This window comes from Spinacia oleracea, chromosome 3, assembly GCF_020520425.1.
Source record: "Spinacia oleracea cultivar Varoflay chromosome 3, BTI_SOV_V1, whole genome shotgun sequence".
NCBI classification, from domain to species: domain Eukaryota; kingdom Viridiplantae; phylum Streptophyta; class Magnoliopsida; order Caryophyllales; family Amaranthaceae; genus Spinacia; species Spinacia oleracea.
Window position 1 is genome coordinate 135,580,546 of NC_079489.1, and position 22,124 is coordinate 135,602,669.

Consider the following 22,124-nt stretch of genomic DNA (forward strand, 5'->3'; position numbering starts at 1 on the left):
TAAATAATAATTTATAATCAATAATTAATAATTGATTATTATTTTTTATTTTTTATTTTTTATTATTTTTTATTATTTTTTATTTTTTATTTATTATCTTACTTAGAAGAGAGAGAGGGGAGAAGAATGGACAAACCAAACAACATTATATTCTTAAACAAAGGGTTTTCATTCCATTCTCCTCGATTTCCATTCCCATTCTCTTTCCCATTCCCCTTCTCCAACCAAACGTCCCCTAAATCCAAAAAGTTGTTCTTTGGGAATGGCATGTATCTCCCTTCTCCCTATTTCTCTGTCCTTCAATTGGGTGCCACTTTTCTCTCTTCAAAATCTAAACACTGAATCTCATCTCCCAACTGTCCAAGTAATAATTTAAGTACGGAGTACATTCTTTACTTGACCCAACCCCTGTTTACCATAACCTTGCAATATTGTCTTTAAAACCCCCTTTACAAAAATCAGAATAATTTAATTAATACTTTACCAATTAACCTCAGTATTAATTATCTTTGATTAACACTAATCAATTTGTTGAAATCCAATAATACCAGCACTGTTGCACTTGATCCCGTCAGAACTCAACCCAGCATAAAAAAAACACACTCATTAGTTTGTTGATTAGCCCACTCAAAAAATTGAAAAAAAAATGGGAAAGTGTTTCAGCTTCACATCAACACGAGATTCATGCTACAAATACTCATTCGAAAACGCAGGATTAAAATCAAGCACAACAAATCTAGAAGAAGGCACAACAACAATCCATTGTTGGTCACCCAAAAAACACAACCAAAACAAACCAACCCTTGTTTTACTCCATGGGTTAGGTGCAAACGCTATGTGGCAATGGGATTACTTCATCTCACCATTAATCCCCAAATTCAACGTCTATGTCCCTGATCTTCTGTTCTTTGGTGAATCATACACGACCCGGCCCGAACGGGCCGAGTCTTTTCAAGCTCAGTGTGTGATGAGGATGATGATTGAGGGATTTGGGGTTAGGAAAATGAGTGTATGTGGGGTTAGTTATGGTGGATTTGTGGGATATAGTATGGCAGTACAATTCCCAGATTGTGTGGAGAAATTGGTGATAATAAGTTCAGGGATTTGTTTGGAAGAGAAAGATATGGATCAAGGGATGTTTAAAGTGAATAGTATTGATGATGCTGCCGCCATTTTGCTTCCTCAAACGCCCAAGAAACTCAAGGAATTGGTGCACCTTTCTTTTTACAAACCTACCACCAACCTTATTCCTTCTTGCTTCCTATCTGATTTTATTCAAGTAAGTTTTTTTTTTAATCTTTTTTTTAAAAAAAAATTAACTTTAATTTAATGTCATTGATATAATTGATCTTACTTTATATAGGCTTGTTTAACTATCTCTTTTGGCTCCCTTTTCATCATTTTGTGAGATTAGATGTGTGTGACTGTGGCAGCAAATGTTTTTGCATTAGTCTAGTACTTTGTACTCCTACTCCCTTATTCTTTTTCCCATGTACTAAATTGTTTTTTTAAGAACTTGGAAAGAAAAAGTGCTTAAACCAAATGTATATCACGAGAATAAAAAGTTAGGGTTTCTATATCCATTTAGTAATGAGATACGGAGTAGTTTATTGAAGATGAACTAAAACGGTAAATAGGATAAATAAATTATAATCCCGGGTAGTGATAATATTACGATTAGTTGGTAGTTTTTTTTGATGCAAAGCAATAGATTAAAAACAAAGTTTAAAAATACCTATAGTAGAGCTATGGAGGTCTTTCCTCCACAATTATATCTAACACTAATCTTGAAGGATCAGGTAAAATATACTTTTTTTTTTAACAGTAAATATTAGGTAAAATGTTAAACATAGAATCGGCTAACTTATTACAATCCGAAGTTCTACACAATTTCGCCAAAATATCCGCTGGCCGATTAGTTGGTACTGGTACTCCGTATTTCACACTTGGTTACAGTTGTAAGTTGCACTCCGTAATGAATTAAAACTACTACACTGATCTACATGTCAACATCAGAATTCAGAACTGTCCAACACCACAATAACACATGGCCAATTGGACATGGCCAGTGACGGAGTTAGGTTGAAAATGTGGAAATAATGCTTCTGATGTTATTTTGAGAAGTATCTCAAAAAGTTAAGTTTTTCAAGATCTACTTTAAACTAACAGCAAATTTGTCAACATCGAATGTTTTGATTTTAAGAGAGAGTCTTTTAAAATACTACCCCTTCGTATGATATTGATTGGTGCATTTCTTTTAATCGGCGTAATAAATGATTGGTGCTTTTTATTTTTCGAAATTTCTCCTCTTATTTTATTGTATCTTTCTTACACTAAAAACTCATACTACTACTCCCTATGTATTTAATACTCGCACCGATTTGACCGGTGCAAAATTTAAGACACTTGAATTGACTTATTTTCTCCGTTTCAAAATAGTCGTTATATTTACCTTTACACAAAGTTTTAGCTGATAAGTGGTTGTTTGGTTATCAATTGTTATTTTATTAAAAAAGTAGATGTGATAGAAATTAGTGGAATATTTTTTAATTGAATTGAAGATAGTGTGGGGAAAAAAAATTGTGGGAAGAAAGAGACAATATAATAATTGTGGGGTCATTATTATTTTAGAAGTGTAACAACTAATCTGGGACGGACGAAAAAGAAAAGTGTAACAACTAATCTGGGACGGATGAAGTATTAATTTATGGGTGTTAGTTGATAGTGGGGTACTTTTTTAATATAGTTAGTGGGAAATGGGTAAGGGATGGAGAGTGGTGAGTGGGGTGTGAATTTTTAAATGATTTTTTATAGGGAGTAGGGGTCTAAGTGGGTTAGTATGTAAATGTGAGAAATAATATAATACGAAGTATTGATAAAAAAAAAAATTAATTTATAGAAACGGTGCAAGTATTAAGGGACGGCCCGAAAAGAAAAGCGGTGCGAATATTAAAGGACGGATGGAGTAATATTTAATCATATAATTCAAACTTATCCCACGTTCATCATCTGTTACTTTAATTATTTAAGGGGCTCAATATTTACCCATATATCCTTCATGTGTTTACCTCCCTTTTCGCAGTTTACCTTCTTCCACCTCCAACCTCCCTCCACATTTCTAACCACCACCAACTCCGACCACCCCAAGATTCCGGCCACCATCAAATTTCGGCCACATCCGGATGGCATTCCGACAACCGCATCGAGGCTAGCATCGCCGACGAGAAAATGCGTCGCAATGGTTACATGTTCGAGTCTACCGGTGGAACCTCGACGACATCACATCGATTCTTTTTTTGCCCCGAAAAAATTCACAGACTTATGCATTTTAAGCTTGTACAATGATACATACTTATGCGTTTATAGCTTGTACCATGGCAGGAGCTCAAAATGCATAAGTTTGTACCATTATACAAGCTTAATATGCAAAAGTCTATGTTATTTAGGGGTTTATTGATATGTTAATGAATTTGAGTTAATTGTTCCAAATTTTTTGTTAGAGACTTATGAATTTAGAATTTTGACCATGGTTTAAACTTAGGAAAAATTACTTTAAATAATTCAACCTTTCGACGATTTTCCATTATTAATCTAACCTTTGGATTATTATCTACGGAATAATAATCTAACATTTGCATCCCATTAACTTTTATTGCACGTATCCGGTCACCAAACCGATAAAACAAGTAACTTGAACATGTGTCACTCAATCATTCGTTATAATTTTCCTTTTTAAATAAAAAATTCTTTTTTTCTGGTTATTTTTTCTTTCCTTATTATGTTCCTTTTGTTTTGGCTTTAAACCACCGCCACCATGGAACTACTGCCGTCTGCCGGAAAACCACCACTACCTCCCAACCGGTGACAAGACTCCACCTATTGTTCAGCCCGCCTTCCATCCTTCCCTTTACACTGTACTTTTTCCTCCTCATTCCTTCTTCCATTTTACCCCTCATGTTCTGCTTTTCTCTCTCCTTCGCGGCACCTCTGCAACAGCCACATTCTCTGCCACCATTGCCCATCCCTTCCGCCGTCCGCCACATCTTATTGGCTTTGTCCACCACCTGCAACAGCCACCTTGCATATATCTTCTCCTTCCCTTCATTCGTGGGTCTTCAAAATTAATACAAAGTATACATTACTGCAATCGCCTTGGTATTGATTATGGAGTTGTTCAAATTACCAAGACCAATGTTGGTCTTCAAAATTAATACAAAGTATACATTAATCTACTTACCAAAATCCTAGATCTGTATAATTTTTTCCAAAGCCAACCATTTCCTATCATTAATTCATTAAGCCCATTAATAAGTTTACTAAACTATTTTTCATTTCAATACGTAATAAAAATGATACTAAGCATAATGAGGAGTATCTCTCAAGGGTCTGAAGTTGAAGAAGTGGTCTGCTGAGGAGTAGATTCGGGCGGGAAGGGAGGTAGAAAAAAGGATGAGAAATGAAGAAGAATGCTATGGAAGTAGAAGGAAGGAGGAAGAAGGAGGTTGAAACAAAAAAAAAATTGAATATTTAAAAGTTAGATATTTCTAGCCGGTTCCCGGTCATTTGGGATCAATAAAAATGAATAGGGTACAAAGTTTGGATTATTAAATAATAATCAAAATATTGGATTATTTAACAGAAAATCTTTGAAATGTTGGATTATTTAATGTAATTTTTCCTTAAACTTATGCATTTTAAGCTCATACCATGACAGGAGGTATAAGCTTGAAATAGAAGTGATCATGGTGTATAATAAATTTATTGTACACCTTGTGCACGCAGAATATTTTGTTAGTTATATTGTGGAGATCCATAGAGGGTGAATCAATATGAACATCATTTCTGATGCCTAAAGTAGTGAAGTTATCTTCTCGGAAACTTTTTCAGAGTAATTTTAGAAAGCTAAAGCTTGGTTCATATGTATGATAAGCTAAAACTACATTTCCTTTCTACTGTTCAGGTGATGTGCACAGAAAACCGAGAGGAGAGAAAACAGTTGGTTGTAGCCCTGCATAAGGATAGAAAACTCGCTAACCTTCCTAAGATCAATCAGGTAAACCAATTAAACACAGTATACTTTGTATACATATTCATCAAAGAAGCTCGTGTCATTTTTTATTTTCGTGTTTGTGCAGACTACATTGATCATCTGGGGGGAACAGGATCAGGTGTTTCCAGTAGAACTTGCTCACAGATTAAAAAGGTATACATGCATTCTGATCTTGGGATTGTGATGAACATCTATGTTGAATGTTAACATGTTTGATTTACTGATGCGGTCTCCCTTCTTCTTGTCTGGGTGTGTAGGCATATAGGTGAAAGCGCGCAACTAGTCATAGTCAAGAAAGCAGGGCATGCACTTAACTTAGAGAAGCCCAAAGTGCTGTACAAGACCATGAAGGATTTTCTCTTCAATCCGGTTACAAAATCTGAAAGTAACGGCAATTAGTAAGTAGTTTGGATTTAAGAGGGGATTGTTTATTGTATAATTCTTCCCATTCATGAAGCAATGCAGAGTTATGGATGTGTATTAATGTATTATACACTAACTTTGCTCGAAATACTGTTATGTACCTATTGAGGTTGGCATGAGTGGTTAAGGACCTCTTGCTCCTTAACCAAGGTCTCGGGTTCGAGCCTTGGGAATGGAAAAAATCTCAATTGGGAGGGATGCTGCCCATCGAGGTACCCATGCAAACTCCCGCGGGAGATTAGTCCACTCGCCGAAGGCGGTAGGAACTCCTCGTAGTAGAACCAAAAAAAAAATACTGTTATGTATAAAATTGGCGAGTCTGGAGTCTGGACTAACTGGCTTATTCCTGGAAGTATCTTCGGCACAAGGATCAGCGCAATTTAGAAGGTGGACCATGGTGCACATAGAGCATGGTGAACCTTAAGAACATTAGTATATAATTAAAAGAACATCTGGTTACGTAAAAAGAACATCGACATATATTTTTTTATATTTTTAATAAATTGTGATTTTTTATAACAAAAAAGTAAAACATTATATTGCATGTTCTTTTGTCGTAGTGTCACGTTCTTTTGTTTATGCACATGTGTTCTTTTGGTGCACATGGTGCACCATGCTCTATGTGCACCATGGTCCATAGTCCACGGATTGCAAGGATCAGCATTCAGTAGCCAGAATATGCTGATTGAGGCAGGAAAACCTACTGTCTGTTTCCATTCATCAGAGTACATCATGTAACTAAAGATGGCCGTGGGCCGGCCTGCCCCGAGGCCCAACCGACCCGGCACGAAAAATGTTCGGCCCGACATGGGCGCGAAAAAAGCACGGCTGGTACGAGAATGAAGTTGTGGGTCGTGGGTTGGGCCTGGGCCGCATTTTTGAAAAAACGACAAGGCCCAGCTCGACAGCCTGGGGCCTGAGCACTGGGACCTGTTTTGAACTTTACGACCCTGCCCATGCAGAATGGGCCTGGCTTGGGCCTGGTCGTTTAGGCCCTCGGCCCGCCCCCGCCCACGGACATCTTTAAGTACATGTAGCCATAATCCGAGACCTTAATCAAGCGTACATCACAACCTAGCTATGTGAATTTGCGGTAGTAAATCATGAAATCTACACATTTCTGGTGATAGAAGCGAATTTGTTTGGTTTCCTGGTGTGCATGTAACAATTGATGACAATGGCCGAGTTTCCTTACTACTGCTGTCAGGATATACCTGCTAGTCTACTACAGTGAGTACAGTCCTCCGCTCTACCAACTGAGCTAATTGAGGGCGGAAGTTATACACTAATTTAAGACAAATCCCTAATCAAAACAACATTTACGCGCACATAAAACATATAGTAAAAGATGTCCATGAACATTTGGTATCTTACATAATAGTAATTAAAAGCAACAAAAATACAGGTTCAATCAACCAACTATGATTTTCATTCACTTATTTTCACCATTTTCCATATCGTATTATGAGTTTCGTTCCATCCATAATCTAGGAAACGATTGCGGTCTGTCCAAAATCCTTAACTTGAGGAGAAAATGAGCAATGATCCCACATAAGAAACCAAGTGATGCCCCTTTCCCAACAAGGGAAACACCCGTCACCAAAAGCATCACAAAGGACTCCGATTTTGTGTTCATATCCCTACAAGCCATAGCTAACTCTAGGCCAGCAAATAACAGTAACACTCCTAATACTCCCACGGGAAATTGGTCTAATATTTTCACAATCGAACTCCCTAACACTATACCAATCACCAATTTCCCCATGCCTAAAAGGGCAACACACCCGCCACTTCTTCCCCCAAACTTATATTGCCCCGCGAGACCTCCGGCCCCGTGACATGTTGGCATAGCACCGAACCAACACCCAACTAAGTTCATCATCCCAACTGTCACGGAGAGTGAAGTCGCTGAGAAATCTTTCCCCGGAAAAAGATCTGATGACAACTTACACACCGCGATAACAGAGTTAAGCACGGATAAGGGTAGTTGTGGAATTGTACCCTTAATGAACCCTTGCTTCCATGACTCCTTAGGTATGTTTATAACATGAATAGGTGAGGGACCAAATTTGAAACCATTGACCACTTCTTTAGGCCCTCTAATAATTGCCAAAATTACCCCTAGCATGAAGATCATGACAGCACTAGGGAGGGAGTACAAAACCCTTCTAAAACCCTTCCTTCCCAAACCCCTCCTCATCCCCTCCATCTCACCGCCACCGCTACCGCCACTCGCCCCAAAATCACATCCATCATTTTGTCTATCCTCCCCAGCCCCATTAACAAGAATGATAAAACAAGCACAAACAACAGCCAACAACAAACCATCCAAACCCAACCAAGACCTTTCACCCAAACTCTTAGACTTAGCAAAATCCTGCTCTTTTGTTATATACTTAACTGCAGCCATTGCAAATGCCAGCCCTTGTGAAAGCTGAATCCCTCTAACAACAGATAAAGGAATCAATAAATAAACAAGCTGCATCAATTGTGTGACACCCAAAACAAACAATATCCCAGCTGTGCAAATCCCAGCTGCCATTATCTCGGGAATTCCAAAATCCGGGTTAGCAATGGCGACGGCTGCGATTGATTTCATGGGTTGAACCGGCATCGGTATGCCATAAATTGCACCAGTAACCACGTTGTAAACCCCAGTGAAGATTAGGGTAGTGCCCAAATCAAGATTTCTTGACAATGTTAAGGCCAACACTATTGGGATATAAGTACCCAAATCTCCCATTGCACCGTTTAATTCCCCCCATTTTGACCTGAAACTAAGGTTTTCTTTAAGGGTACCCCAGAAATTGTAGGGAAATCTGTGGTGAATTGGGGTTTGAAGGGGATTTTGATTTTCAAGGATTTGGGATTCCATTTGATTTTTGAGAAGATAAAATACAGTTAATTTTGGAAGTTATTTATTTAAATGAGTTTGTGAAAAAAATGTAATCAAAATTGTCTTTTAGAGACATCAGGGGTCATTATGTGGGGAGATTAGGGAGTGGACTAATCGAATAAGGGCAATTGATTGTTAGTCTTAATCTTGTGGGGGAGCTGATCTCAGTTTGATAGAGACTTCCCCTTCATTTGGTAGTTTCTTTTTGGGGAAATCATCTTTCACAAATCACAAATACTATACTACTGTTACTTCTCTTCTCCACAGTCCACCACACTGCATGAAGTGCGTTTAACTCCAATTCAAATGTCAACTCTTTTATTTATTTATTTTACATACGAACTACTTTCTCCATTTTCTATATAGTTGCAACATATATTTTTTTCACAAAAATGAATCCATCTTCATCATTTCCTGAACATTATCCATTAAAACTTTCTGTACGACAACAAAGGGTACATCATCAAGAAACTGACAGGAAAGGAAGAAACCTGTTTCGAATTTTGATATAGTTTTAAACAAGGAATAACACATTATACAACATATCTGGTGTACTTTTATTCAACAGTACATATCTAGCTTCATGTTTCAAGCAAAAAGGTTTGAATTCCCCGCTCGCAGTTGGCACTGTGAAGTGTGATGTAATCAATTAGCAATTCGACGTCTTCCCACAACTCTGGGGAATGTTTCCCATCTCCTATTTCCCAAAGAGAATGCAAGTTCAGTATCTCTGTAGTATATAATTCTATACACTGGTTCAGAAAATCCAACAGAGGCCCAGCAGTATCTCTTTGTCTTCTTTATATGGTTCTCGGTGACCACAGCGTCATAATCAAATAATCAAGACACAATCAGAGGCTTTAAAGCAGAACATCATATGTTCAAACTTTGTCGCCTGGAAAGGGCTTACGACATAGGAGTACTCTCTCATCAGTGTTTGCTTCCACATCTACAATTCGAGCATCCCATCTAAATCTCGTTGCAAGTGTTCTAGCTGATTCTATCATCAAAGTTGTGTCACGGAATATAGCCCAACCCTGAAAATTTCAATACCAGTGGACAGTGACCGAAATCTTCACGTTAGAGAAAATAGCAAGAGAAATTATAATAATCAATGACTCATAATTTGTCTGTACTTTCAGCGTACCTCTGGACGAAGGAGTCTATCTATGTCTAAGAAGATATCAAGCATTGTGCACTTCTGATGCTGACCTGTCTCAAGTGACAGCAGTCCATCAGCATGGATCATATCATAAGTTCTTGGGTATGATGGAAAAGCTTCACACCTACAAAAAAAAAAAAATTGATTATGTAAAGTCAGAATTTTCAGACGAGTTCAAATGAACTTGCACAAGTGCATCCACAAATCAGTATGTACAAATCAGATGAGTTCAAATAAACTTGCACAATGAGTCAAATGAGCTTGTGTGAATAGTGTCCAAAACCCAATTGTGTCATGTAAATAAGAACAGAGGAAGTATATTACAAGGTACGCTATCAAATGTTCTATCTATGCTTATGGTTTCAACAGAGAAGAGGATTTTCTATTGCATAGCAATGAAGAAAATTTCATCATAACAGAAGTTAAGACCTACCAATTATGCGACGTGCCTATAAAACCTCTGTCATGGATTAAGGGAAGTGAGCTAGGTGCAGTCGTAGGAACCACATTCATCACCCACAGGCTTTTTCCTGCTTCCAGCAAGGCATGATTGAACCCACCAAATTGAGCATTCATATCCAATACATTTCTAAGCATGTTAAAAGGTGGGGAAGGATCCTCATCACCAGGTCTCTTTGGATGATCTGAAAATATTTGGGGTGACAACAGAGACCAATATTCTTGAACTGCTAACTTCCACTTCAAGGAATCCGCAGAAAATACTTCGGTAGGGACTCCTGTTATTAACATATCAAAAAATGTACAATGATGAAACATCGCAGCGTTGACCTAAGGATTATATCTTTGAAAAGAAGAGTTAGAAAACATACCATATATCCTAAGTTCACTAGAATTTAGATTTGCTCTAGAGGGCCAAGCTGTGCGCTGTTCAATTGGAATCCATCTTTCACTATGAGTTCCACTTATGCATAGATGAAGGGGTTGATAGTAAGGAGATTCAACATCATAGTTCTTCTTACAGGTAGGCGGGATTGAGTTACGCTTCCTTGATGAAACACAAGGCAAAAACATTGAAATTTCAGCTAAAGCATGACAATTTCACACGGTAGAAGAATCATGTTTTCCAATCCAATTACTTGCTGCAAACTAATTGTGAAAAAACACCATTCTTAAAGACAAAGAACTTACTGAGAAGTATAACAATTCCTGTGAGCGGTCTTTCTCCAGATAACTGTATCATCTTGCTGCGACAACATATCCCAGCATAGACTTTCTGCAAATTTCTGGACAAACTGCCATTTCTTTTGGTTTTCATCGATTTCAGGTGATCCACGCACACCGGAAAATGGTGAAGTCCAGACAAAATACCCTCCTGGCTTCAGAAGTCTGTCAGCTTCAACCAGAAAAATCCCATCTGCAAAACAAGGCATATTAGATCCTTTTCATTCTACTGCACACCTCTGTTATTTATTTATTTTATTTTCAAGGGGTGGGGGCGTGGATTTATGATTATACCTTCTTTATCCCAGTCAATACCACATCTAGCACAATGCAACATGTCGAAGGAAAGAGATGAGAAAGGCAGCCGCTTTGAACTGAAGGAAGCAATCATTGCAGGGAGACCTCTTTCAAGTGTTAACTGAACTTGACTACCCGATGGTTCATAATTTGCAATACACATTGTCAACAAATTTCGGGAGAAGAGATGTGCGCCAAAACTACCATAGCCACACCCAATGTCCAAAACAGATCTTATCTGAAAGATTGAAATAAGATTAACAACAAAAAGTTAGACTACAGGACAATAATTTGTTAACATTGGACTAACTGTTAAAAGTCAAGAAATAGTCCAGGAATCTGTTCAAATTTCCCCTCAGCAACACTGAGAAAGAGAAGTGAATACATTAGCTGGAAAGGTATTGGTATCAGGTATGCAGTTCAAAATCATTCATTTACCGGTCAAAGCATTCATTAACATTACTCCACAATAGAGTAAAAGTTTCAAATCCATTTGAGGTCTTGTGTGACATCAGATGTGAGAAAGATCAAGCGAAAACAACAAATAAGAACACACTGATTTTACCTGGTTCACTAATAATGCGTTAACTACGTCCTCAGGTAAAAGAGAGGAAGTTTTATTAATCTTGTGGAAAAAAGGATAACATAGTAAAGCTAGATTAGGAACTACGGCGTTACAGACAGAAAATAGGCCAAAAAGTAAGCCTAAACAGAAAAGCGTATCCAATAAAACAGGTACCATATCCAACAAATGCAACCATGAGGACTTGACTCAAAATCTGATACTGCTAGATACTTCCAGGATGTAATCACAGATCAAAGGTCTCAATATAGCGGTGTAACGTGTACACCTCTCCAGAACATCAAGAAAAATGTTTTAAATCAAATTCCAGCAATAAATTAACTAATTAAGCCCCAAGTCAAATATTGAATCATCAAAAGAAAACTTATCACAACTTTCCGCTTATGCTTCCTTGCAGAGTTGCAGACTAACAAAATTTCCTCCTAGAAATTTGATCAAGTAGAATTGACTTAGGACCTTAGGAGGAAGTTGTGCCAAAAAACACACGCAAAAATTCAGAGAGCTCCTATGTTTTGAGGAATATAGTTGGAACTTACTCCTGCTTGATTGAAATCAGATACACTTCTGAGACCAATCATGTCCGCGATTTGATGTGAGTAGTCATCAACTCCATCAAACATGAGAGAATCTGACCGGAATGATATCTGGTCGTCTTCCAACATCATCAACCTGCAACACATGTTCCAGGACATTCATATACTTTGCTAAAGTGTGATCATAATCAATGTACGCCTAAAATGTACAAATTAAGATTCCTCTTCCCCTACTAACCTCTTAGTCACGGCTCCAGAAGCCAAAACCTCCTGAGCAGAAATCTTAACATTAGCATACCAAATCACATCCCTACCAGCAGGCCACCTAAGAGGCAACTTGTAATTCCTGGGTGGAAGAACCACACAACCCACCCTCGAATCCCTCTCACAGTGACGATCCAATTGGAATTCCTCAGAATTAATGGATGTGTTAAAACAAGGCACATAGTTTTCATATTCCTGAGAGCAAAACTCAATCTCTTTGACCCTTGAAGAACCAAGAGAAAGCTCTTGAAGATCATGAAAGTCAGAAAGTAGCTGTTCTTGCAATGGCAGCCACCAAGACCCTCCAACAAAACTATCTAATGGTTTTTTCGTGATAGAGACCATTCGTCTAAGAGACGTAAGAAGCACAAAGAAGGTTGTTGTTGCCACTATTAGCTTAAGAACTAAACTAAACCAATTATACTGCATTTTCCCATTCCCACCACTAACATTGTCTACTCCAAAACAATGATCAATAACTGTATTATTGCGTATATAGTCAGAAATTCCTGCAGTATACGAATCGTCCTTTTCTTTGTCTCTCTTTTTTCCTGTATCATTCTCTAAATCGCTACAAATAAGATCCGCCTCGCGTAATCGTCCACTTGATCCAGCTCGATTGTGCGGTCCTACCATTCTTCTTCTTCAGTGTTCAACAATCAATGAGACCAAATAAGTAATAATCAGTCACACTGGATTCGATTAGACGATTACCCTCCCAAAAGCTACAAAAGACGGGAAAATATGGTAAATTATCCTGTAATTCAGCATAGATAGCTGCTCAATAAATCTGCTGATAAACCCTAAATTGTATGAGTAGGTTACAACTCACAAGTTGGATTTATTAACACAGATTTCAGTATTATGAATCACCTTGAACTAGAATACGGCAAGTAGAATATTCCAAAAATGGAAATTGATAAGAGTAATGACAGTATGGGATTGACCGATTGAGTAGAGGTAGATCAAATCAAAAATAGTGAAAAATTATGAATCGCCTCGAATTAGAATACGGCAATTTGAACTAGTATACGGCAATTCTGTAGCAACAAGTTGAATATTCCAAAAATGGAAATTGATAGAGAGTAAATTGACAGTATGGGATTGAGAAAGAGATAGATCAAATCAAATAAAGCAAGTAATAAAGCAGATCGAATCGAAATTGATTGAAGAAAGTAAAGTTGCAGAGATTGAAATTAGGATAAAGATGTAGTATGAAAGAAAGGAAAGCTCGTAAATGGATCAAGATCTTAGATTGAAATGGAAAAAACAAATGAGTAAGAAGAAATGGAGAAGAAGAAGAAGAAACCTGTAAATTTTTAAAAAGAAGTTAAAGAGGTCAGGAAGTGTCTCCACAATCCACATTGGTTGTTGCTGGTTTGCTGGAGAGTGGAGATCACTTGTGTACTTGATAGTCGGCAGTCCATAGTGCGACTTGTTCAGTGTTCACTAAAGTAATGTCCATAGTACGGAGTAGTCCGTATGATTTTTTTTTTATTTTTTTTTTTTGACAAAAGAGTCCGTATGATTGGAAGCTGATACATATACCCTGGGTATGGAATAGTGTCATACATTGGGCTTTCATTGGTTGTTTTTACATAAGAAACCCTCCATTGGATTTAAATTTAAATCTAAAATAACAACCCCATATGCAATTTATAAATCTAAACCAATCACAAGTCAGGGTATGGTACTATTCCATACCCAGGGGGTATATGTAGCCTTTTGGGTATGGATTGTTTGTTTGTTACATAACCCTTTTTTTCCTTCTTTTTTGCAGGTATTTCATGTCAATTTTATAGGTCAGATTCATTGGAAGTGAGGGAGATTATAGGGGAAATTTTTCGTGGGGTTTGATCTCATAACCTTGAAGCCTTTATCACTAGGTCAAGTCTTGCTTGGTGTTACATAACATATTTACTCCGTAAGTTTTTGCATTAGATTGATGAGAATATTTGTATTTTTACGGTAGATTTAAGGTGCATATGAGTGTACGGTGCTATTTCTCCTTATACGTGTAGAGAAAATGTGACGGAGATTACCAATGCGCATAAAAATATCATTAGATGCATCTAATAATTTTCACAAGTTTTGTAGCGAATTAAAATTGCTACTAGGAAGCCTTTTTTTTTTACAATAAGTTCATGCAACAAAATAAGAATACAGCCTAATTTACGAAATTAAAACAGGTAAATTACAACCCTCAGCTCAAGTCTTGTATGAGACCGCCCACACCATCATTTGATGATGTGACGTGTTCACATTATATGGACTAATTTCTCATTGTACCTTCAATTTAAATCCGATAAAACTTATTCATATGATATGAGAAGGCAGAGGCTTCATATTTGTTTATTGAATATTATTCCAATACCTTCCTTTGTGCTTTTTCACTTTGTCCACCTCTGTACCCACCTCAATTTAAGTTAATAAGTTCTTTAAAAAATAAATTAGTAACATTTAAATATAGTGATAGGTAACTTCTCCAACGAAATCATATGTTTATTGAATATCATGTTGGGTAATCCAAAAAATATGATGAAAGATCTGCTATGATCTTCAAGAATTCGAGTGAGGAGTAACACTTAGGGGTCGGCTGGTACAACAAAGTGAAAGACATATACTTGTAAAATAAAAAAAATAAAAAGTAGACATGTTACTTTTATAATACAGGGTAGTTTTAGGACAGGTACCTTTTTAGTTTAGGTATATTACTTCTATATTTTAAACATGTTACTTTTTTTATAATTTTAGAGGAGGTACTTTTTTAGTTTAGGTATGTTACTTCTATAGTTTAGACATGTTACTTTTTTTATACGGAGTAGTTTTATGGGAGGTACCTTTTTAGTTTAGGTATGTTACTTCTATAGTTAATTTAGACATCTTACTTTTTTTTATAATTTTAGAGGAGTTACTTTTTTTAGTTTAGGTATGTTACTTCTATAGTTTAGACATGTTACTTTTTTTTATACGGAGTAGTTTTAGGGGAGGTACCTTTTTAGTTTAGGTATGTTAATTATATAATTTAGACATGTTACTTTTTATACGGAGTAGTTTTTGGGGAGGTATATTTTTAGTTTAGGTATGTTACTTCTATAGTTTAGACATGTTACTTTTTTTTTATATAATTTTAGAAGAGGTACCTTTTTAGCTTAGATATGTTACTTCTATAGTTTAGATCTGTTACTTTTTTTTATAGTAATATTAGTAGTAATTACTTTAATAGCTTTAGAAAATATTAGTAGAGTTACTAACTGATTACTTCTTTTTATAATTTCATTTACTTAATTACTATAATAGCTTTAGAAAATTTACTTTTAATCAAGCTACTTATTCACTTAAGTACCTCTAGATTTTATGTTAAGGAACTGCTTAATAGTATGATAGTAAGTCTCAATTTATAATCAATATAATACTTAAACAAATGAATAGTGTGTTTAACTACTAAACAAAGAAGAGAAGAAAAAAAATTGACCTTAGGTTGAAAACCAAAAACCAGGTTTTGCTTCACAGGTTCATTACTTATCCAATATCCGACAACATTTTAATGTGTTTCGCGTTTTTTTTTAATATTTAATTTAATTTATTTGTTTCACACCTGTTTGGCCCGGGATAAATCTTCAATGCGAATGTGTCTCACTATTAAGTTGATGGTGTGACCGGTCACACAAGAGACGGGCTATATTACAACAAAGCAAATACTAAAACAAGAGTTTTGGCTACACGACAAAGCCAACGAAGGGCATATCACATCCCAGTAGTCCCGCACATTGAGCATGCGAGTGTTGTCAACAACCTGAAAATGCCACCACCAGACCAACAACGAGAGCGAGAGAGTTTTAGTTTGATTCCTATTTAGAAATATATGGAAATAAGATAATATTGCTCCGAACTTCAATTGATTTGTATGTCCTATCAAATTAACACTTTGTTTGGTATACTATAATATTACTGAAAGAAGGAAAGTGAAGGAAAATAAATTGTATTCTATTATTCAATGGTAACTCTTAATTCCTAGTTTTGACGGGCAGGTAGATCTAGTTTCCCATAACCCTGAAGTCCTGAATGATTGGACCTTAAGGTGAGTAATTTATTGGGATTGAATGGAGTGAACTTTGGGAAGTATGAAATAGGATCTTTAATTTCCAAACTATTTCTTCCGGGGTTGAAATGATGGTAGGAGCTTCCTTCATATCTTGAGTTTCGGTCACGTACGGTGCCTGCAAGATGAACTCCGGGCCAAGGGGAGTCCCCGAGGCGGAGCCTTCGACGACGCTCAAGTCAGTACAATCGATGTATAAAATGAGAGTGTTTAGGGGAGAGAGAGAGTAGGGTGGCTTCTCTAGGGTTAGAGAATGACCTCTTTTACCTTGCCCCTTGAGGGGTATATATAATGTCTTGTTGGGCCTTTGAGACATTTTAAGTTATATTGGGCTTGAGTGAATTTTATTGGCTTTTGTGTTAAAATGGTATGCCCATTTTAACACCCCAACACTATTTAAATTTTACAAGTTGGACAAAAATCAAGTGGATAAGCATAAACGTTTTCTCCAACGAATTGCCTGATCTTATTTTAACAAGAATAAGTAGAAAGTAACAAGTAATAAAAATAAGGTGAAGAAAACAGAGTTTCAAGTAAACTAGTTATGGCATGGCGATTTCCTGGCATGTAGTTAAAAAAATGGATCAATGAGATTATTAACTAACTTGATTTGAGTGTATTTTAAATTGAATTTGTTCGATTGTAATATCATTGCTTTAAGTATTCTTTAATTTATCTATTTTGCTATAGTGTCATAAAATCCATATTGTTTATGTCTCAAATTTTTTACAAACTTTTGTAAAAGACGGTCTTACGGGAAAGACCGCCTTGTTGTCAACTAGACTGCCACACAAGCTGCCATGTAAATTGCTGACGTCAGCATTAATAAAAGAAAATATATATAACAATTTTATGATTTATTTTCATTTTCACTTTCATTTCTTCCAAAAAATTTCTCTCTCTTCCTCCTTCATTAGATTAGGGTTTTCCATTCTCTCTCTTCGCCGCCGTCGTTTATCATCTACCACCAGCAACTTCTCGCCGCCGTCGTTGAGCATTTGATGCCGGCAACTTCTCACTGTCGTCGTTGCTCTCCTCTGGTACTCATCTCCTCTGAATATCTTCACTTTCTAATTTTTATTTCCGAAAACCTAAGTTGTTGATGATTTAGAAACCGAAAAAGTGGTGGCGGCGGCGGTCATAGAGAATGATTTATGTCGGAGTTGAAGAGCCGCGGTCATTCAGAAGAACTAGCACAAATTACGGTCGATATTAGTCGCGGTGAAGGCGATGGTCGAAATGTGGAATCGGCGGAGGTTTTCGTAGGTGTTCATGAATCGACGGCGGCGGTCTTTGTAGTGAGGTAATGAATCAGTTTTTTTTAATTAGTTTTTATAATTTAGTTTGTAATTTATCTGAGGTATTGATTTCTATCTCAAACCCTAAGTATGGCCGAACGCATGATTTTTTATGTCAAATTAAGGTTAATCGTTTGAGTTTGTCCTTTTAATTTGATTTATCTGAAATTGTAAGTTTAGGTAATGTTTACTGTTTCTTTGTTTTCTTTTTTTTTAATTAATTCTTTTGATTTTGATTTTTGTTTTTGGTTTTGTTGCGTTGGTGACGGTGGCTGCAATGTTGGAGGATTGCAAGCGGTTGACGGTGGAGATGGTGGTGGAGCAGCGGTTGAACTGGTGATTGTTTGGTGGTTGTTGTTGTTGTTGCTGCTTGTGGCGCTAGGCTTGTCTTTCCCGTGGATGCTTTGTTGGTGCTTCTGCTGCCGTGTTGCTGGGCGGCATGGAGAGGAGTGAGACAGACAGCAGGGTGGCAAAATTCAAAGAATTGTAATTTAGTTTAAATCTATATTGTAGACGTAAATAAAAATTTTCATTTAGTCAAGAATAATTTCATTTTAGTTACATTTTTGTTATATTTAGTTACAATTTTATGGGTTTTAATTGTATAAGTTGTAGTTAATATTTTTTAAGTTTTAGTTATGATTTTCTTGGTTTTAGTTAAGTTTTTTTGAGCTTTAGTTACGTATTTTGAGTTTTCAATTCAGTGCTTTAGTTACGACATTTCGAGTTTTAGTTATGATTTCACGAGTTTAAGTTACGATTTTCTTGGTTTTAGTTAAGATTTTTTGAGTTTCAGATAACGAATTTCTGAATTTTAGTTAAGATACAAAATTTTAAGCATTGAAACCAATTAGATAAGCAATTGAATCGATTAGTTATAAAATAAAACTAATAAGTTAAGTTTTGGAACCAAGTAGTTAAGCAATGTAATAAATTAGTTAACCCATACAACCACTTAGTGAAGCAATGAAACCAATTAGTGAAGCACTGGAAGCAATTAGTGAAGCACTGAAATCAATTAGTGAGACACTAGAGCCAATTAGTTAAGTTTGAAATTCAATTAGTTAAATAACGAAATCAATTAGTTATGCAACGGAACTAATTAGTTAAGCACTGAAACCAATTAGTTAAGCAATGAAATCAATTAGTTAAGCATTGCAACTAATTAGTTAAGATTTCATGAGTTTTAGTTAATGATAAGTTTGTTTAAAATTAATAACTATTTTACTCAAAAGTTTAACTATTTGTCTTTATACCTTAACTATTTTGTTATTCAATTATTTATGATTTTTATTACTTTTAGTTATGTTTTACACTAGTTTAGTTAATTGAAAATTTTAATTTCGAAAAAAAAAATAGGATCGAAAAAAAAAATTAAGCCTGAAATCCAATTAGTTAAGCCTGAAATTCAATTAGTAAAGTTTGAAATCCAATTAGTTAAGTAATGGAACTAATTAGTTAAGCAATGGAGCGATTTAGTTAAATCAATGAAACCAATTAGTTAAGCCTGAAATTCAATTAGTTAAGCAATTGAATAAATTAGTTAAGTTTGAATTTCAATTAGTTAAGTAATGCAACATTTCATTTAAGCAATTGAAAAATCTGGTAGAAGATTGGTTTTCATAAACACAACCAACACGTACTCAAGGTGCACCTTTCATGTATGCGAAGACATGGTGATCGAGGTCACGAGTTATTGTCACAGACTTCAACGGCATGAGATTAAGGCCGCCAAGCTAACAACATTGTTCTTGATTTATTTTATGTATTTTAGAAATGATTAAATTGGTTTTAGTTAACAATACTTTTGTAATATGTAGTTATAAATTTTTTCTTTAGTTAAGAATAATTATGTTTTAGTTAAGAATAATTACGTTTTAGTTAAGAAATTTATTGCAGTTAAAGTTAAATTTGTATTAGTTGAAACTATTTCTTTTTTTAGTTATGAATAAAGTTGTTTTAGTTAAGATTAAATTTGTTTTAGTTAACAATAAATTTTTGAGGTTTATATGATTTTTTATAAAATAGTTGTGATTTTATGACGAGTTTAGTTAAGAATAGTTTTGTTTTAGTTAAGATTACAATTCTTATAGTTAAGAATACTTTCGTTTTAGTTATGAAAATTTTTGTTGTAATTAAAATAATTTCTCTTTAGTTAATTTGAAATTCAATTAGTTAAGCAATGAAACCAGTTAGTTAAGTACTGGAACTAATTAGTTAAGCAATGAAATAAATTAGTTAAACACTATGATCAATTAGTTAATCATTAGAACAAATTAATTAAGCACCGTGACCAATTAGTTAATTACTGAAACCAATTAGTTAAGCAATGAAACTAATTAGTTAAGCAATGCAACCAATTAGTTAAGTAATGAAACTAAATATTTAAGCAGTGTAACCAATTAGTTTACAAATATAAAGAAAGCATTTGTTAAGCCTAAAATTCAATTACTTAAGAAATGAAACCAATTAGTTAAACAATTAAAATAATTGGTTCAAATTGAACTAATTACTTTAAAAATATAAAGAAAGCATTGGTTAAGCGTGAAATTCAATTAGTTAAGCAATTGAACCAATTAGTTAAGTTTGAAATTCAATTAGTTAATCAATGAAACCAATTAATTAAACAACTGAACCAATTAGTTAAACAATTGAACCAATTAATTAAGCAATGGAACTAATTAGTGAAGCAATGAAACCAATTAGTTAAGCACTATAACTAATTAGTTAAACCTAAAATTCAATTAGTCAAGTAATGTAACCTATTAGTTAGCAATGATACCAATTAGTTAAGCCTGAAATTCAATTAGTTAAGAAATTGAACCAATTAAGATTTTCTGAGTTTTAGTTAGGAATTTTTGAGTTTAAGTTATCGCTTTTGAAGTTTTAGTTAGGATTTCAAAAAAAATTGAGTTCTAGTTACATGTTTTTAGTTTAAAAGAATTTAGGAACGGAAGGAGTATTAGTTAATTTTTTTGAGCTTTAGTTAAGAATTCAGCGGTTTTAGTTTCGTTATTTTGCATTTTAGTTAAATTTTTTTGAGTTTTAGTTAATATAAGTGTATAATTTCATCTATTAAATCAAATCTCACAGATTTAGAAAACTGACATAAAAAACATTGATAACTTTTTGCTTATAACCAAAAATAAAATGCAAAAAGGTAACTAAAGCACTTTATTTCATTACTAAATATAAAAAATTTATAACTAAAACAAAAATCTATACAAAACAAAACTATTCTTAATTTTTTTTGCAATCCACTGGAATACATCAACATTGAGGCTTGTAACTCCATTCCTCCCTCCGATCAACTTCCTCGCCGCCGCCTAATTCACCGTCATATGCTCGCTGTTATTGAATAGCACGGTGGAAGCGAATCCTAATCCTTAATCCTACCGCACCTCCACCATCTCCCTGTCATATCACCGAAACCCACCGTCTTCCTAGCAGCACCAGCCGCATCTCCACCACCGTCACGGGCCGCCACCTATTGTCATGAAATCAAACATCAATAATATCAACCAAATTAATCAAAACCTAAATCGCAAATTCAACAAAATCAAAGGAATAAAACCGAAAACCTAAAAACCTCAAGCGGAATCCATGGCCGCGCATCCATTGTCGGCGGAGACTACGAGGCTGAGATAGTCGGAATCCATGGTCGCACATCTTGCAACGGCAGCGAGGAGGAGAGATCGAGGAAGGAGAAGATAGAATGAAGGTGGCTAGGGTTTTGGAGGGACGGCGACGAGAAGGTGAGGTTCCTGAGTTTTGGAGGAGAGAGGGGGCAGAGATCCAGAGATTTTTGGAGGAGAGAGAAAGAGGTTAAGAAGAGAGAAGGGGAAAGTGAGAATCCCGTACAAAATAATTCAATTTATACCGCGCGTGAGGCCACGCGCGCGTGGTTGTCTCACCCGGTCTTTCTTACACGCGCCCGTGAGGCGGTCTCATGGAAAAGTTTCTGCAAATTTTTTAGAAACCAATAAGATGTATAAATAAAATTTCAGTTTTTATGTTTTCGTGCCCATCTAACTTTTTTAAGTCTTGACATACGTCTAGTAATTTTCTCAATGCTCTCACCTCTCATAGATCATGTTATCATGCAGAGAATAAAAAATGATAGATTAAATGCAGAAATGGCATGTCGATCAAAAGATGATGAGGCACCATGTTAATGTTAAATAGGAAGAGACATGTTACGAGCTGGCACGTCTTACCCTTGATGACAATAAAATTAAAAGTTGAGAGACAAATAAGGTAATTATAACTTGTGAACAACTTGATGATTTGCCAAAAATAAAATAAATTAACTTGATGACAATAAAATAAAAAGT

The 22,124-nt window shown here is 35.5% G+C and overlaps 3 protein-coding genes across 4 annotated transcripts; 1 reads left to right on the plus strand and 2 right to left on the minus strand.

Moving 5' to 3' along the window:
• Positions 1–295: 295 nt before the first annotated feature.
• LOC110793920 (uncharacterized) lies at positions 296–5,825 on the plus strand. The gene is made up of 4 exons (XM_021998858.2): positions 296–1,279; positions 4,961–5,053; positions 5,136–5,203; positions 5,308–5,825. The coding sequence occupies exons 1-4, from the start codon at positions 647–649 to the stop codon at positions 5,447–5,449; spliced, it is 936 nt and encodes a 311-aa protein (XP_021854550.1). The 5' UTR covers positions 296–646; the 3' UTR covers positions 5,450–5,825.
• A 999-nt stretch (positions 5,826–6,824) lies between these two features.
• On the minus strand, positions 6,825–8,622 carry LOC110793916 (molybdate transporter 1). The gene has a single exon (XM_021998853.2). It carries the CDS (start codon positions 8,346–8,348, stop codon positions 6,936–6,938), a length of 1,413 nt encoding a protein of 470 aa, XP_021854545.1. The 5' UTR covers positions 8,349–8,622; the 3' UTR covers positions 6,825–6,935.
• A 219-nt stretch (positions 8,623–8,841) lies between these two features.
• Positions 8,842–13,834, minus strand: LOC110793919 (probable pectin methyltransferase QUA2). 2 transcript variants are annotated; one of them, XM_056840825.1, is made up of 9 exons: positions 13,700–13,834; positions 12,365–13,115; positions 12,130–12,262; positions 11,008–11,248; positions 10,681–10,906; positions 10,362–10,537; positions 9,965–10,268; positions 9,517–9,655; positions 8,842–9,406 (listed from the first exon to the last, which is right to left on the minus strand). In XM_056840825.1, exons 2-9 carry the CDS (start codon positions 13,024–13,026, stop codon positions 9,251–9,253), a joined length of 2,037 nt encoding a protein of 678 aa, XP_056696803.1. In that variant the 5' UTR covers positions 13,027–13,115; positions 13,700–13,834; the 3' UTR covers positions 8,842–9,250. The 2 variants fall into 2 exon arrangements, with proteins under 2 accessions (XP_056696803.1, XP_021854549.1); XM_021998857.2 differs by having other exon boundaries at positions 12,365–13,821.
• Between the last annotated feature and the right edge of the window lie 8,290 nt (positions 13,835–22,124).